Raw genomic sequence first — 17,140 nt, 5'->3', positions numbered from 1 at the left:
CGGTAACACCAGTCCAAAAGTCTCCCTGAACCTCCTGACTGGAATTCTTATGAAACATAATGGAGGAAGTCGCAAATTCGTGGACACAAACCTTGAGTCCTCGGAGGATCTGATAAATGAGAAACTGGACGTGGTCATCCGTCAACTTCTGACACTTTACGATGTTATTGAGGTCTGCTCCCATCAGGTGGGTCACCAGGTACCTGCAGCACATCATAATGGAACAGTCAACCGGATGCTTCACAGACGTTTGCAACACTACAATACAACACAATTTCATGCCTGTTAAATCATCGGAGCTAGATTGGGACAGACTTAAGCTTTAAAATCACACCGAGTCAAACTTACACATCGTTGAACTCGTCCAGACTGGTCGCTGGTGAGAAGACGTCTAAAAGGCCAATTACCTGCAAGTAGAACAGACGAGCAAACCGTCAGAGGCGTGAGATTTTCACAAAGCACGCATTTTATGAAAAACAGGCTGCGTTGTGAGTGCGAACCATGAAAAAAAATTCAAATCTTTGAACACTTGACTTGACTTTAACACCAATCAGCTGCAGGTAGACTTGATGCAATAGCCAATTAAAGTAGGTCAGGCTTTTTCTTTCTGATACGAAGGGCTGATATATAGGCCGATACTTGTTTGTTTGTTTTTAATCTTTCTAAACAGTCTACAGTTAAACATTTATTATTATAGAAAAGGTTTCAATCATAGAAATATAATAGGCGATGTGGTTTTCTCTCAATGTCTCGTCTATAATCCTGTGTATGAAGTTTCTAAACATGTAAATGTTGAACTGTGACAGTAGGGGGTGCTGTATATTCATGTTTAGTAGGCACTGATATTTCGGCCCCTAATTTAAAGTATTGATACTCTACCAAAGGCATTTCGGCAATACTATCATGATATATAGATACAGACGGCATCTCGTCATAGAAGGGGGCGTGGCTTCGCCGAGGGGGAAAATAGAATCTTTAGAGAAACACCATTTTCCGCTCTTTTAGCCATTTTCTGGTGGAATATGAACTTATCACATAAAAAAAGTCAAGCCTAAATCGGGCCCATATGGATATTTTCTCTCAGAAGATTGTTCCGTAGAAGTGAAAAAACGGCAGTTGTAGCTAGTGCTAGCTAACCGTTAGCATTAGTCCCTTTTTTATGTATTTATGGGCTGTTGAACCACTTTGCTCCTCTCCATGTCTTTGTTTCTTTATTTAGTATAAAACTATATTCATAATTCAGCGATTGTTGAAGTAGTTTTTGAATAATTAGAGATTTTTCTTAATAGATACAGACGGCATCTCGTCATAGAAGAGGGCGTGGCTTCACCGAGGGGGAAAATAGAATCTGTAGAGAAACACAATTTTCCCTCTTTTTAGCCATTTTCTGGTGGAATATGAACTTATTTATCACACATAAATAAAGTCAAGTGTAAATTGGGCCCATGTGGATATTTTCTCACAGCAGATTGTTCAGTAGAAGTGAAAAAACGGCAGTTGTAGCAAGCGCTAGCTAACCGTTAGCATTAGCCCGATGCTAACATGTAGCATGAAGTTAGCATTCTCCGTTATTCATGTATTTATGGGCTGTTGAACCACTTTGCTCCTCCCCATGTCTTTGTTTCTTTATTTAGTAGAAACTATGTTCATACTTCAGCATTTGTTACAGTAGTTTTTGAATAACTAGACAAAGTTTAGATTTTTTCAAAATTGTTTTCCCCCTTAACTGTTTTCAAAAATGACCATATATGGGCGACTCCAGAGATGCCGTCTGTATCTATTGCAAAACTATATTTTATATTTAGCCACATGGATGATTTCAAGCCACGTTTTCTACCATTTAAAGCGAAGTCTAAATGTTTCACAAATGTTATAAAATGCGCAAAATCGACCACCGTGTTTTGCCTTTTGATGTTAGGAAAGTAATAACATAGGTATTATTTTTTGTAAAGTCCTACTTCCTTGATCTCAGCAACTTATCAGAGTGGAGTATCCTCCTGCGTCGACCAATGAGACGAGGTTTTCCTGTGAACCAGCCTGTCAGGTCCAATCAGGGGGAAGGGGGAGGAGCTTGATCGTTTACTTTTGAAAACTCTGCTCCTGCTCTGCTCATTGTGCAATCTTAAGACGGGCGTTCTGGTTAAAGAGGGGAGGAATTTGATTTACTTTCACATTTCACTCCATCTTTCCTCACTTTGCAAACTTACAGACGATCACTTTAAGTCCTACTGAGCTCTTCCAGATGCCACTTTATCATTTCATGCATTATTCATTCCCTCTACATATTACAGAGGTTATGCAGATGATACTCCGGCTTAGCAACAGAAGCCAAATGTGTGTCAAATTGAGTCGGTATCGTTTGCTTCGACACTCCCTTATGCTGAAGCTTCTGTTTAGAACACAAAGAACCCACGTGCCTACCCTCGATACTCGGTGGTACTGTGTAGCCGTCGAGAAAAGACACGGAGGTAGAGTTGCCGACGTATGAAGTTTTTTTTCAGACCTTTCCTTCATTTGAGGAACAGTTCTTCGTGTGTTGCAATGGCTGATTCACTCACAGTCTGGGCTTTAGAACAAACACGGGCATTAATCATTTAACCGGGCCGGCGAACGGCAACAACAGATCCAGTTACCTAGAAAACATTGGCGTTTTATGGTATGCACTTGACGTCGCTTGAGTAATTTAGGAAACGGTAACGAATTTCAATGTTTGACACCGTCTTAAATGTGAATGAACATTTTTAAGTCGCCACATGTTTTTGTTGAAGAATGTTTTTTCACTGCCCACTTCGAGACGGCAGCAGTGTGGATTTCAAAACAGCGGCGGCGCTACTTGACAGTCTTCTTTGCCCGTGCAGCGCTTTCCAAATCCTACGCCCCAAATCCCCAGTCAATGCCCCCCCCCCCCTCCCCCCACCCCCATGCCCCGCAGACATGACTTCTACCGGTGGAGGAGAACGGCACATAGGTTTAGAGAGAGAGAGAGAGAGAGAGAGAATCCAACACGCTTCCTACACAGGAAACAAGGCCAGACGCGATTGGTTCGTCGCAGACACTACTGCCGGCTGATTGGGCAGCACAGCCTTCCCCTCCGGAAAAAAATCCACATGCGGACGCCGTCATGGCAACAACAAGAGCAAAACACACCATCCGCGCCTGGGCTCAGTGTAGGAATGCAAGACTTTTTTTTTGTTTTATTTGATTGCGTTCATTCTTGCAGCTCAATACAATTTCTTTTTATTTGTTTTGCTAATGTTGCCGTGTTTCTGGCCCGACCGTTATGGATTTTTGGGGGCCGATAACGATGTGAAGGGGGTTGGCATGGCCGATAGCCGATGTAAAGGCTGATATCTTAAGTCATTTAACTTGAGGATAGAATCATAGAAACACATAGATATCTATCTCTAAATATCTTCACGTTTTCTCACGTTACATTGCCCAATTTTTACCCCAGTCTGCCCCAAATTTTCACATTATTTCCTACATTTTTCCAATGTTTCCCAAACTTACCCCAGTAAATTTACTTATCTACATATACACCTTTGAAAACTAGGCCTTTCAGATGTTATTGTTGATGATTTTTTAAATTCTTTTTTTTTTAATTAATATTTTTCAATCTGTCTATATAGTGTTGTTGCCATAGCTGTGATGTATCTACTTTAATTTCAGTTTTCTGGGTTTTGTCTGGGTTTTGAGACGTGTTGCACCGGGGTGGAGGGTAAACAGGGTGGAGGGAACGGGTGAAAAGGGGGAAAAAAAGCAAAAACATGTTGTTTGTAGACTATATGACTTGCAACATAAATATTTCTTCCTGACATGATCACAAAAAAACATTAAAAAAAACAATAAAAAAAGGAAAAAGAAATACATAGATATCTGACAGTCGATGTAAGTTTTTCTAAGGCCGATTGCAGGAAAGAAAAGGTGAAAATGTTTCTATTCTATTGTTTCTATAAGACTTGTGTAGACTGGTGTAAACATTGCATATAAGATAGGGCTGAGAATTAATCCAATTTTAATCTAATCGTGATATTAATAAACGTCGATCACGATAATCGCGTGGTGCGATTTCAATCGAGGAGAACTGTCCAGTCCTGTCACATTCTGGAAAAAAATATGTACGGCACAATGCTGCAGCGCCTGTCAGGTCAATCCCAGGGATCACTCGGCCCAAACAAACAGGAAGCACGGGATGGCGCATGCGGCAGCCAGAGGAGAGGACGTGGTGATTTTACGCGTAAAATGCTCCGCACACAAACATTATTGTTTTTTTTTCCCTTTTAAACAAACAAATGTGATTTTTTTTTTCCATAATCGCCCAGCCCTAATATAAGACACCACTATTTACTATTTCATTGTTTTTTCCTCACATTTCCTGCCTATTTGCACACCCTGAGCTGAATGTAACAAGTACATTTCTCCATTGTGAGATCAATAAAGGCTATCCTATCTTATCTTATGATGAATACTTACCAAAGGCATTAACTAATCCAAAAACATGAAAATCTGCCGCGTGTGCTTTAGCGAACAGGCAACACACTAAAAATAATCCTATTTCACTGAAGCGCCTTATGAAATGAATGCTCTATTGTTTTTGTAGCAGTGCGCTGCCCTGACGGCTTTAGTAAAAGGCTTTCGTTCATGTAATAGGAACAAAGTGCAAATACATATGTGCAAAACTGCTGATCACGCAGACCTGAAGCAGAATGTTTAAATGGACGGTTGGGGATTGTGCAAATCGTATGGAAGTGGTTGGTTGCTTTCATGTGACAGAGATACAGATGGCAATGTGTCATATAAGGGGGCGTGTCCCAGTCGAGCGGGAAAGAGGCTTGTTACGGGAATCACAACTTTTCGTCATTTTCTGGTGAATTATAAACCTATCGCACAAATAAAGTCTAGTCAGAATCAAGTTCATATGGATGTTTTTTTCACAGCAGATTGTCCAGTAGAAGTGGGGGGGAAAACGGCACTTAAGCTAGCAATAGCATATGTGGCATAAAACTAACATTAGCATTATGGTTAGCATTTGCCATGTTTATGTATTTATGGGCTGTTGACCACTTTGCTCCTCTCCATGTCTCTGTAGGTTTATTTGGTAGAATAATAGATTCATTAGGGCTGGGACGAACCACTCGTCCCGATCTGATACGTATTGCGATACATTTAGTAATTATGATAAGTAATATTTACCTTAAAATGTGTTTGAAAAAAGTCATGTGTCCAAAACTTTATACACTAAATGCCATTTGACATTTATTGAAGGTTTAAAGGGACTAGATGCAAGTTGTTCATTTGTATGCTCACTACTGCCACCTCAGGTCTTACATGTAACTGCAGGTTCTATATTAAACTGGAAAATAATTCTTTTTTACATTTTTAAACTCCTTATAGTCCCTTTAGTTTAAATTTTTTAAAACAAACTATTTTCCTCCCCCTACCTGTTCGCCACAACTGCCTCTATAATCCGATTCCGATGCAATATTTTGTCCCAGCCCTAATATTTATAATTCAGCATTTGTTAAAGTAGTTATGGAGCAATGGATGGAAGTTTAGGTTCTAACCCTCTTTGTATCCCCGTCTGGCTGCTTCATACATGACCATATATGGGTGATTACACAGATGCCCTCTGTATCCAAGGCTGGATTTATGCAGGGGCTTACAAGGGCTAAGCCCAGGGGCCCAGCAGGTTGAAGGGCCCATGGGCATCAGGAGAAAAATGCGTGCTCAGTGTGGGCTGTCAAATTAGTTCCCCCTCTCTTTGCAGACTCCCTCACATGTAAGGCTTTATCAGATGAATTTTTACCCAAGACTAAATCAGGTCTGAACTAGGTCTAAACCAGGACTAAGCCAGGACTAATCTGGGTCTAAACCAACAAGGTCTGAGCCATTTTCATTGAGTTGACACAGGGAAAAAATATGTACTGTATGTCTGTTAAAATGCATGAAAATGCACCAAATTGCACCATGAAAACAAAATCTCTGTGGGAGGACCTCCAGACCCCCCTTTTAAATGTGTCCCCCACCATTCTGGCAGTAGCAAAGTTCTTCAAATTGGGGTCATTATGCAAACTGTATGTTTTTTTTTTGGGACGGGGGGTTCTCCACAAATTTGTCATTTTTTAAACTAGTGCTATGTTTAAGAAGTTACTTCTGCATGTTCAATTTAGAAAAAAAAACATTCATTAATCCTTTCATTGTAGAGAGAGAAATCCGACAGACAGACATACCGTATATGTACAGATGTTGTGTAGGTGCTAAGTATTGATTGATTGAGTATATGGGGGGCCCTGAAAAAACTTTAGCCCCGGGGCCCATTTTAGTTAAATCCGCCGCTGTCTGTATCTACAAAACACTCCAAAGAGCCTGTGGTGTTGTATGGTGGTGAGAGACCATGGTAGCTGCCATGATGGCAGTTGGCTAATATCTTCGTAATACTGGACCTATCCACGTGAAAATAGCACAAAGTTCATTGTCTGCTCTGTGGCACAAATAAAATAAAGTCATATATATTTTCCATCTGAATTATGCATGGAAACGCTACCAAAGTCTGTTAAAATGAATGTAATTGGGTTGCTTGTCTTAATTACATATCTACTGCTCGTTCAATAAAAGACCGGGGTGGAAAATACAATATTTCCGCTATATGAGGTTAATTACATTGTTATATGGGTCGGATTGATAGTCATATTTTTTGTCATCCTAGGGTCATGGTGGGTCCCGAAGCCATACGACTTGAGAACCACTGTTCTACAATTGTCAAGGAGAGATATTTTGGAGTGATGGGTCATATGTAGATGGGTAAGATGGGTCAGACTCCATAATCTAGCCCCTACCTCTGCTGTGAAATACAACTGAGGCAGTTATGCAAGGAGCATGACAATAAAGATACATGTCATGATTTACAATGTCATAAGAAACTGTCAAACAAAACAAGCAACATCTCCATAAAGACGAGCTGCTTATGTCCCACTCTCAATAAAATGATGATTCCTGTCTGAGGAGAGGCCACTTTTTGGGGGGTATTTTTCACCAATAAAACACCTGTGATCAAATAAGTTCATATCCATTTCCTGCATGGAATATTCTGCAGTGTGGCTTTAACTGAACACAACTGAGGTCGAAACGTATGTGAGGGCAGACTCACATTCTCGTGTTTCATGTGCTTGAGCAGCCGCAGCTCTCTGTAGGTCCTCTTCGCGTGAATGTTTGACTGGAAAGGTCTGGACAACTTCTTCACTGCGACTTTCAACCCCGTCTTCACATCGTACGTCGAGCTGAAAGGGCAAAAGAAAAAACAGTCATTCAGTGTCAGAAGTGAAGTTTGTGTCACTGTCTATGAAGTTTTTGTGTACGGTCCAAATCATGGCTTCCACAAAATGACAAAGGTCCACAAGTCCTGAGGAAGAAAACTTGCTTCAATATTTTTCTGATCTAGCCCTTTAAGTACAGGCAGAAAAAAACAAAACTTGCAATCAGAGCAGTGTAATATTGATAATCATCTTCTCCAGAATTTCATAAGCGTAAAATTTTGTCCAAGAGAGTGTCATGAGGACGGAGTAGTTTTGTGTTGAAGGGAGGTTTGGTCTCTCCCTAAAACTGAACAACGTTTGCCATTTACAATTGGCACATTCCTCCCTGATCCGTCACATCCAGATCTGTTGCAAAATCTTCAACAGTTTCTAAGAAGGACGTTGAAGCTACGCCCAAATTATTCCCCTGGAGTTGCAACATTTTCAGACAAACTAGAATGAAAAATGCTGATTGGTGAACCCGCCATACTCGGGGGCGTGGCCTTGTGTCCGTGTGTAAGGGGGGGGGGATGCTTATTTTTTCCACTTATAATCGGATCCTTACAAATAGAGGTCGACCGGTATGGGTTTTTCTAAGGCCGATGCTAATGCTTTGGGATATACAGTATATTGGTTGATAACGATCTGCACAGCCGATATTTTTGGCAGATTTTTCCAAATGTAAATATAATCCTTTTAAAAACATAAATACATCAGCACGCCAGCAGAGGCCAATTTTACTGTAATACTTTAGTTTCTCTCCCAGCTTTGACTAGTTGCCGTTAGCATTAGCATGCTGCGTTACCATACTACTGCGTTACCATGAAACTGCGTTACCATACTACTGCGTTACCATGAAACTGCGTTACCATACTACTGCGTTACCATGAAACTGCGATACCATACTACTGCGTTACCATACTACTGCGTTACCATACTACCGCGTTACCATACTACTGCGTTACCATAAAACTGCGTTACCATACTACTGCGTTACCATACTACTGCGTTACCATACTACTGCGTTACCATACTACTGCGTTACCATAAAACTGCGTTACCATAAAACTGCGTTACCATACTACTGCGTTACCATACTACCGCGTTACCATACTACCGCGTTACCATACTACTGCGTTACCATACTACTGCGTTACCATACTACTGCGTTACCATGAAACTGCGTTACCATACTACTGCGTTACCATACTACCGCGTTACCATACTACTGCGTTACCATACTACTGCGTTACCATACTACTGCGTTACCATACTACTGCGTTACCATACTACTGCGTTACCATACTACTGCGTTACCATACTACTGCGTTACCATACTACTGCGTTACCATAAAACTGTGTTACCATAAAACTGCGTTACCATACTACCGCGTTACCATACTACTGCGTTACCATAAAACTGCGTTACCATAAAACTGCGTTACCATACTACTGCGTTACCATACTACTGCGTTACCATACTACTGCGTTACCATAAAACTGCGTTACCATACTACTGCGTTACCATACTACTGCGTTACCATAAAACTGCGTTACCATAAAACTGCGTTACCATAAAACTGCGTTACCATACTACCGCGTTACCATACTACCGCGTTACCATACTACTGCGTTACCATACTACTGCGTTACCATAAAACTGCGTTACCATAAAACTGCGTTACCATACTACTGCGTTACCATACTACTGCGTTACCATACTACTGCGTTACCATACTACTGCGTTACCATAAAACTGCGTTACCATAAGATAAGATAAGATGGTAAGATGGTACTTTATTGATCTCACAGATGGAGAAATTGCATTCGATGAGAGAGCATCCGGCAGCAGCACCCATTCAGTGCGCACCACTCTTTTTTTTCTTTGGTGAAAGATGGTTATATATATATTACTGCGTTACCATACTACCGCGTTACCATACTACCGCGTTACCATACTACCGCGTTACCATACTACCGCGTTACCATACTACTGCGTTACCATACTACCGCGTTACCATACTACCGCGTTACCATACTACTGCGTTACCATGCTACTGCGTAACCATACTACTGCGTAACCATACTACTGCGTTACCATACTACTGCGTTACCATACTACTGCGTTACCATGCTACTGCGTTACCATGCTACTGCGTAACCATACTACTGCGTAACCATACTACTGCGTAACCATACTACTGCGTAACCATACTACTGCGTAACCATACTACTGCGTCACCATACTACTGCGTTACCATGCTACTGCGTAACCATACTACTGCGTAACCATACTAAATGGTAAATGGTAAATGGTCTCAACTTATATAGCGCTTTTCCATCTACATTAGGCACTCAAAGCGCTTTACAGCAAGGATCCACTCACCCATTCATTCTCTCATTCACACACCAATGTACGCAGACACTGGGGGCAATGTGGGTGCACTTTCAGGAGGTGGGATACTATACTATACTACTGCGTTACCATGCTACTGCGTTACCATACTACTGCGTCACCATACTACTGCGTCACCATACTACTGCGTAACCATACTACTGCGTCACCATACTACTGCGTCACCATACTACTGCGTCACCATACTACTGCGTTACCATACTACTGCGTTACCATACTACTTCGTTACCATACTACTGCGTTACCATACTACTGCGTTACCATACTACTGCGTTACCATACTACTGCGTTACCATACTACTGCGTTACCATAAAACTGCGTTACCATAAAACTGCGTTACCATGCTACTGCGTTACCATACTTCTGCGTTACCATACTACTGCGTTACCATAGTACTGCGTTACCATGCTACTGCGTTACCATACTACTGCGTTACCATACTACTGCGTTACCATACTACTGCGTTACCATACTACTGTATCCTACTGTTGCTAATTCTCAGCGATTGAATTCTGCAGGTCAGGGGTCTCCAACAGGCGGCCCACGGGCCACGTCCGGCCCACGAGATGATTCAATCCAGGCCACACCTTGTAGAGCACAAATTACTGAGCATATACAAAAAAAGATGATGTCTCTAGCTCATTCCTGTGCAACGTTATGAATTTCAGAAGAAATAACCAGAATGCTCAATCCAGCCGCTAGGAGGCAGCTTAAATTAAAAAAAATGGAAAGAATTATATGTGTGTCCAGCAGAGGGCACTGACACAAGAAGAGATAGGAATAGGATCAGGGTATACAACACATTACAGCCATGTGGTAAATGGTCAGTCTACCCCAGGGCCACTGTTGCTACAATAGTAGTCAACCACCACCAAATGTGGAGTGAAGGAAAAATGACCACAGTGTGCTTGTGACACAGGCTTGTAAAGTGCAACACAAGTATAGGTTTTTTTGAGGCTACAGTCCTGTCGGGCTCATTATTATCAATTTATTGAAAAAGGAAATAGGTTCTGTGCTTGAAAATTATATGCAGCATGTTCATATTCACTGAGGTTTAGTTGGTGAAACTTTCATTGCAATGTCCCCCTGAGGCCATGGAAGTTGTTGGAGAACTCGTTTGAAAGCCTTGACTTTGCTCTTTCCAATGCAGAAAACGGGTAGTCTCTATCACTTTCAGTCCCGGGATATTGGATAAATCGGCGCGAGATCTACCGATAGCCGAAATTGTAAAATCCCCCAATTTCGGAACATATAGCGAGTGTCCGATATGTCGGTCAATCTCTACTCATGAGTGTTTTAACAAGTGGCGCATGCTAACAGTGTTAATTTCCGCAGAAAAGAGCAGCGATAGTCGGAGTCGGACCCGCTCATGCCCGGCACAGGCCGCTTGTGACTCTGGCAGTGTAAGCTGATGTCTTGACGGGACACTGACAGAGATCCTCTCTGCAGCGGGACGATGGCTCACTCTACGACAAGCCAATCAGGACTAGGCTGAAGGATATGGACAAAATGTCATATCTCGATATTCATGCCAGATATGGTGGCGTAGTCGGTGAGAGAGTAGTTATTTTGCCAATCCGGCAGCTTCGAACGTGATGTTTTGCCTGCCAAAAACTTATTCATATATTTAGCAAAAAAAATGAGACTAATTCCCAGGCTGTGAGTGAGAGCTGATCTGAGAGAGGTTATTTCACAAACTGATGAAGAGGCTTTATTCCTGCGCCACTGAGGTCAACACGCTCCTCAAACTGGAAAACAATCAGTGCAATCCCTTAAACAAGACGACAGGCTACATTCCACGCCAAGCTAGCTGCTAATGCTAACACTAGAATCCCCAAACCTGATAAGAGGAGTGAGTCGGACTGTGCCAGAGGTGATATCTCACACCACAAGTGCAAAGTGGGTCAACAAAAGGAAATACGGAGGGTTTCAAAGATTTATGCAAAATACGTGAATGTTATTTGTTGATAGCATAATTCAGTTAAAGCACAGGCACATCTAAGAGTAACAGGGTGACCTCCGGCTTCGCAGATTTTTCTACATAATAGAATCTTTCATCAGTTGTCAATACAGTTGCCAAAATCGTCCACAAAAAATGGAACTGAAAGAAAGTACATTTATTGGGACAAAATGATCAAGGTATAAAGTGCTTTGTCCTTCACTGCTGAATCTAAAACAGTTTCAAGATCCAAGCTTTTACTTCCTGGGTAATGTGTTTTATACTTGAGCATCATCCCTAATGGAGACACACAGCTACTTCTTTGTAGAGATGACCTAAGCAGAGCCGTGGGGACATATTTCAGGTTGAGGGTGCTGAGAGACAAGATTGCCCCCAAAAACGTGTATATTCTCAATTTATTAAAAAAAAATGCCTGTAATGTGTTATCTATCCACCAGGGGGTGCTGCAGCTCCCTCATCACCCTGGGTTCCTGCAACTTTGAACCAAACTGAGACCTCTGGCAAATATGTAGAAAGAAGGCTTTTACAATGTAGAAAACAAAAAGCAAATCCAAATAATGACCAAAGATAACCGTGCAGTGTATTTGTAAATTCTGTAAAATATTGAAACTGATAAGTTCTCAATCAGTCTGAAAAGTGACATGTAGGCGTTTAGCTGTTGGGCGGATGGAGAATGATGTTGTGTCTACGGAAGCCATTGATCGTCCAGGTTTTGTCTTTGAATCATTGCTGCACAAGTTAAGTCTAGTCATGGTGCGATATTGCGATAACAATTTTGGCGATACAATTACAGCCGAACTTAAAAAAACAAAGCTGCCAAACCACTATGCATATTATTAGGTAGCGATGTAATCAAGGGCAAGACTTTTCACCAAACAAACACACGTTTCAGACTGGACTTAATTTGGACGGTAAACAGTGCCGGCCGAGCAAACGCAGAGTGCGCAGGTAATAAATGAGAAAGCAATAAGGAGGAGGCAGTAAAAGTGTGTGGAAAGAGAAGAGGCTGCACAAGGGAACATGTTAGGAGGCATATTGAACATTGACATGTCAAATCAAAATCTTTTTTTGTATTATTATTATTTAATTGAGCCGTCACTGAGCTTTATAACTACTAAAGGCTGCACTAGCACAACTCAGGACTTGACTGAGGACAGATCCTGGGATTGTCAAAGGAAAGAGGAAAGAGTTTGATTGTTGTTAAACTGGTTTTAGCCTCATTATCTGGCAACATCAAATTGAGAGGCTCATTCTGGTTTCTAATGGAATTGTTCTGTGAAAAAAAATACAAAATGTAATCATAAACAACTGGCATGATGTCAAATGTTTTTGTAATTGTTAATAAAATAATAAATTCTATTTGTTATCAGCAAAACCAATATTTGATTGTACATGTTTACCTGAGATCTGGGGACACAGATGGGTAATGTCCATACAAATATTTAGTTTAAAAAAATCAGAAGTACGTCATTTTTAAAAGAGAAAACTTTAATGACACGGTGTAATGGTGTTCTGCGACCAAAAGCTCTTTGACCACAGTGTAGGTCTGTCATAGGCCTCTCCACAGCAGAGGTTTGTGGATGGAGGAGGGGGCAGCGGTTTAAGTCACAGCACCTGCTTAGGACAGACGGCTTCACGGATAAACTCCTACAGAGCTGCACAAGTGACAGAGGGACACGTGGTCAGGCTCTACTCTGCCAAGGTCTCATAGTTACTCAAGCATCCGCAGTAAGAAGCTCGGATTTTTTTATTTTGTAAAAGTAGCTCACAGAGGAAAAGGTGGCAGATCATAGGAAAGAGTAAAGTAATAACGGCCAATAACATAAGCCAATAAAGTAATAACAAACCATGTAATAAAATTGTTGCACGATTAATATAAGGACATTTTGATGATAATTACGCCATTGTTCAACAAAAGCTAAATTGTTCTGAATTATTATTATTATTATTTTTTTTAGTCCAGTGAGTATTTTGATGCAAAAAACATTTTGCCAAAAGAACATAAACGTTTGTATACTGCTACTTGTATACAATGCTTCATGCAAAATAGCTAGCAAGCACACATTTCCCATATTTTATGAGAAATTGATGACAGTTTTATATAGCTTTTATTTGAGTCAGTAATGTTTGGTCTAACTCCAATTTAAATTATTTCACCCTTCCTCGGCCTGTACAAAACGATTAGCAATAGCAGCATTGAAACGGTCACTGTGCCAATAGATACAGACGCATCTCGTCATAGAAGGGGGCGTGGCTTTGCCGAGGGGGAAAATAGAATCTTTAGAGAAACACAATTTTCCCTCTTTTTAGCCATTTTCTGGTGGAATATCAACTTATTTATCACATAAATAAAGTTAAGTGTAAATCGAGCCCATATGGATATTTTCTCACAGCAGATTGTTCAGTAGAAGAGGGAAAACGGCAGTTGTAGCTAGCGCTAGCTAACCGTTAGCATTAGCCCGATGCTAACATGTAGCATCAAGTTAGCATTCTCTGTTATTCATGTATTTTTATGAGCAGTTGAACCACTTTGCTCCTCCCCATGTCTTTGTATCATTATTTAATAGAAACTATATTCATAATTGAGCATTTGTTACAGTTGTTTTTGAATAATTAAAGAAAATTTACATTTTTTCAAAAATGTTTTCCCCCTTAACTGTTTTCAAAAATGACCATATATGGGCGATTCCAGAGATGCCGTCTGTATCTATACAGTTTGATACAAACAAATCATCGCCATTAATCGTTATTTCAATATTCAAGAGAGAGTTGCCATGTGTTGCAATATCTTTTGTCCCAGATCGTGTAGCCCCATTGTTACGATATCGGATGGTCACACTTTTAACTAACAAAAACGATGACATTGTCGGTTCCCGCTGAGACCCAGCCCTGCTCCGAAGGAAAGAGCTGAGAGTTAACAGTCACTGCCCTCTGAATAGACGGTGAGCTCAGCAGAACGTCCCGAACCTGAGTGGATCTCCCTGAACCTCTTGATGACTGCGGGATGAGTAAAGCTGACCTCGGGACTGTGACTCACGCGCGCGGATGACATCATCCCGAAGTCTGAGGCGCGAGCGGCGCGAGCTACTATAGAAAAACCACCTCGGTGCGCGCACGAGGGGCCGCTTTCTGGAAGCCACGTGACCTTCTGGCACTATGCAGACTGCACGAGCTCCAAATACATAATGTATGTTGTTGTGTGTGCGCAAACAGGGGAACCGGCGCGTGCATTATTGCTTTATCTTTAACCCTACGTTGCCCTCTGTACATCTGGCAAAGGACTACAGATGAAAACTAGCCTTCTAGCTAATTCTGACACATTATACAGTTAGCACGCACTGTCCTATAATAAGAAACACAATAAAAATATATAATTATTATTGCCGTAGCATCACGTGCATGTTATTGTCGAGGGATGTTCCCGGGTTTAAAGGCCTTGCACGCGCGCTCGTTTGTGCTCGTAGTGGAAATAACATTTGCGCTTCAGTATATATGTTATAAAGGCAGATATTTGTACACACAGAAAGCCTAAATCCAGCCTGAATTAGCCACTAGCTAGTTGTTATTGTTTACATTTCCGCACAGCACAGCTCCCTGAAAGTTGTGAAACGTGCTCATAAACTCATCACTTTGAAGAATAAAGAAATGACAAGAAAACGCGTTTGCAAAGTTCAGCAAGGAGTTTGAAACACAGATTAAAAAAAATAAAATAAAAAAACATAAATCAGGTGGGCCTTTGAGTGCTCGGTAATGCGCTGCAGATGATGCAAGCATGGGCACGCCGCGCATCACAAACTAACAACCAAACATTGATGCTAAAGTGCGTTCGGCTAAAGCTCCCCCCGCGCTGCAAACGAGGCGAATACAACAAACAACGACGCGCGCAACCATGTGGAGCAAAGCCGTCAGTCGAGCCCTAAACACTTGTTCAGCACAACACCCCGGTCCTCCCTGCAGCCCTCGCCGCAGATAAGCACTCGGAAGCGGGCTGAGCTGGGCCTCTCTCCACCCCCCTCCACCACCACCACCACCACCTCTTCCTCCACTCTCTGCGTGCAGCTGCATTCGGCGGTAGCTCTTACCACACGGAGCCGTACGCCCCGGAGCCCACGGGGGACAGGTTCTCGTAGCGCCGGGGCACCTCCCACACGGTCTTGTTCAGCTCCTGTCGGTGGAACACGGGTCGCTCCTTCTGCGACATTCCTGCAGACGGAAACAGGCGAAGGCAGGCGGTGGAAACTTCTGCCTCCCTCTCTTTAGCCTGCTTCCCGAGCGCTTGGAAACTTTGCTCCCCAAAAACGCTCCGAAATCGGTTCCTGCTTCGGTCCCCGTTCGCAGAGTCTCCCAGGACGGCGGTGCAGGGTCTCACCCCCGCTCTCGGTGCACGGAGGGCGGCTCGCGCGGCGCTTCCTCCGGTCGCTGTCTTTCTCCGGGGAAGCTAGTTAGGCAGGAACAGGAGGACCAGGGTAGGACTCTTGTCTCTCGCAGGATTTTCTGTCTGTTCTTCCACCAACAGTGCGCGCATGGCAAGAGCAGGAGCGCGCACGGTTTTTTTTTTCTTCCTCTGCGAAGCTGTTTGTAAATATCGCGAGAACTGCCGCGGCCTGTTGTTGGGAAACTTGTGGATGTTCGTGTCACTGCACAGTTTGAGGCGGAAACACGATTTGTGACAACAACAAACACTGAACTGCGGTAGCACACTGCATTAAAGCAGTACTAAGTAACGTGTTTACCTTAATAAATCCTTTTCGTAGTCCCTGTGGGGGTAATACAAGTGTTTATGGGATGATTGGAGGGTCTTTCATCTCCCCCTGGTGTCTCTGGACAGAAAACCATGTTTGCAACTTGGCTGCCACCGGTCCGGAGAAAGCAATACACACTAATAGAATCACGAAGAAGAAGCTAACATGCTAACGGGCAAAGCTAACTGCGGGCTAACGTCACTTTAAACTGTATTTACAGCCAAATTTGAGTGAAAAAAAAAATTCCATTGTATAATTGTATAATAATCTCCCTTTGCCTTTCCTGTCAGAGTAGTATTTACTCTCCAGACAATTAATAAGTTAAAAAATCGTAACTTGCTACTACACCTGCAGTTGCGCTTATGGCCTCTCGGGGGAAGAGTTACTTAGTACTGCTTTAAAATGTGTTTTCTTTTTTTCTTTTTTTTAATTTAATTGTATTTTTTTTTTTTTTTAACAATATGCTCATTTTCAATCTATAAGACAAAACAACAATAACAACAACAAAAACACAGGGGTCTGCTAATTTACAATAAGATTGTATTTTTCAAGAAGAGTGATGGATTTAATTCGTTTTTTATTATTTACATTCATTTTCTCAAAGGAGGCCAAATAAATGTTTAAATCAGATTCTTTAAAGTGGAACCATGAGGGTATTTGTTCCACACCATTTCATTTTGTGGATATGATATTTTGCTAGTATTATAATTAAGTTTATTATTTAAAAAA

The 17,140-nt window shown here is 41.8% G+C and overlaps 1 protein-coding gene across 1 annotated transcript in view; it reads right to left on the bottom strand.

Annotated features, from left to right (window-relative positions):
• mapk14b (mitogen-activated protein kinase 14b) overlaps nucleotides 1-15,968 on the bottom strand; it is a 33,375-nt gene extending 17,407 nt beyond the window's left edge. Inside the window, exons 1-4 of the mRNA XM_079582221.1 lie at nucleotides 15,752-15,968; nucleotides 7,148-7,277; nucleotides 349-407; nucleotides 92-203 (exon numbers count right to left, since the gene is read on the bottom strand). Of these exons, the coding sequence (XP_079438347.1) occupies nucleotides 92-203; nucleotides 349-407; nucleotides 7,148-7,277; nucleotides 15,752-15,870 (420 nt within the window). The 5' untranslated portion in view covers nucleotides 15,871-15,968. The remainder of the gene's footprint in view (nucleotides 1-91; nucleotides 204-348; nucleotides 408-7,147; nucleotides 7,278-15,751) is intronic.
• Between the last annotated feature and the right edge of the window lie 1,172 nt (nucleotides 15,969-17,140).

The sequence above is a fragment of the Gobius niger genome (genome assembly GCF_951799975.1).
Source record: "Gobius niger genome assembly, chromosome: 24".
NCBI lineage: Eukaryota > Metazoa > Chordata > Actinopteri > Gobiiformes > Gobiidae > Gobius > Gobius niger.
This window is presented reverse-complemented; position numbering and strand designations above follow the sequence as displayed.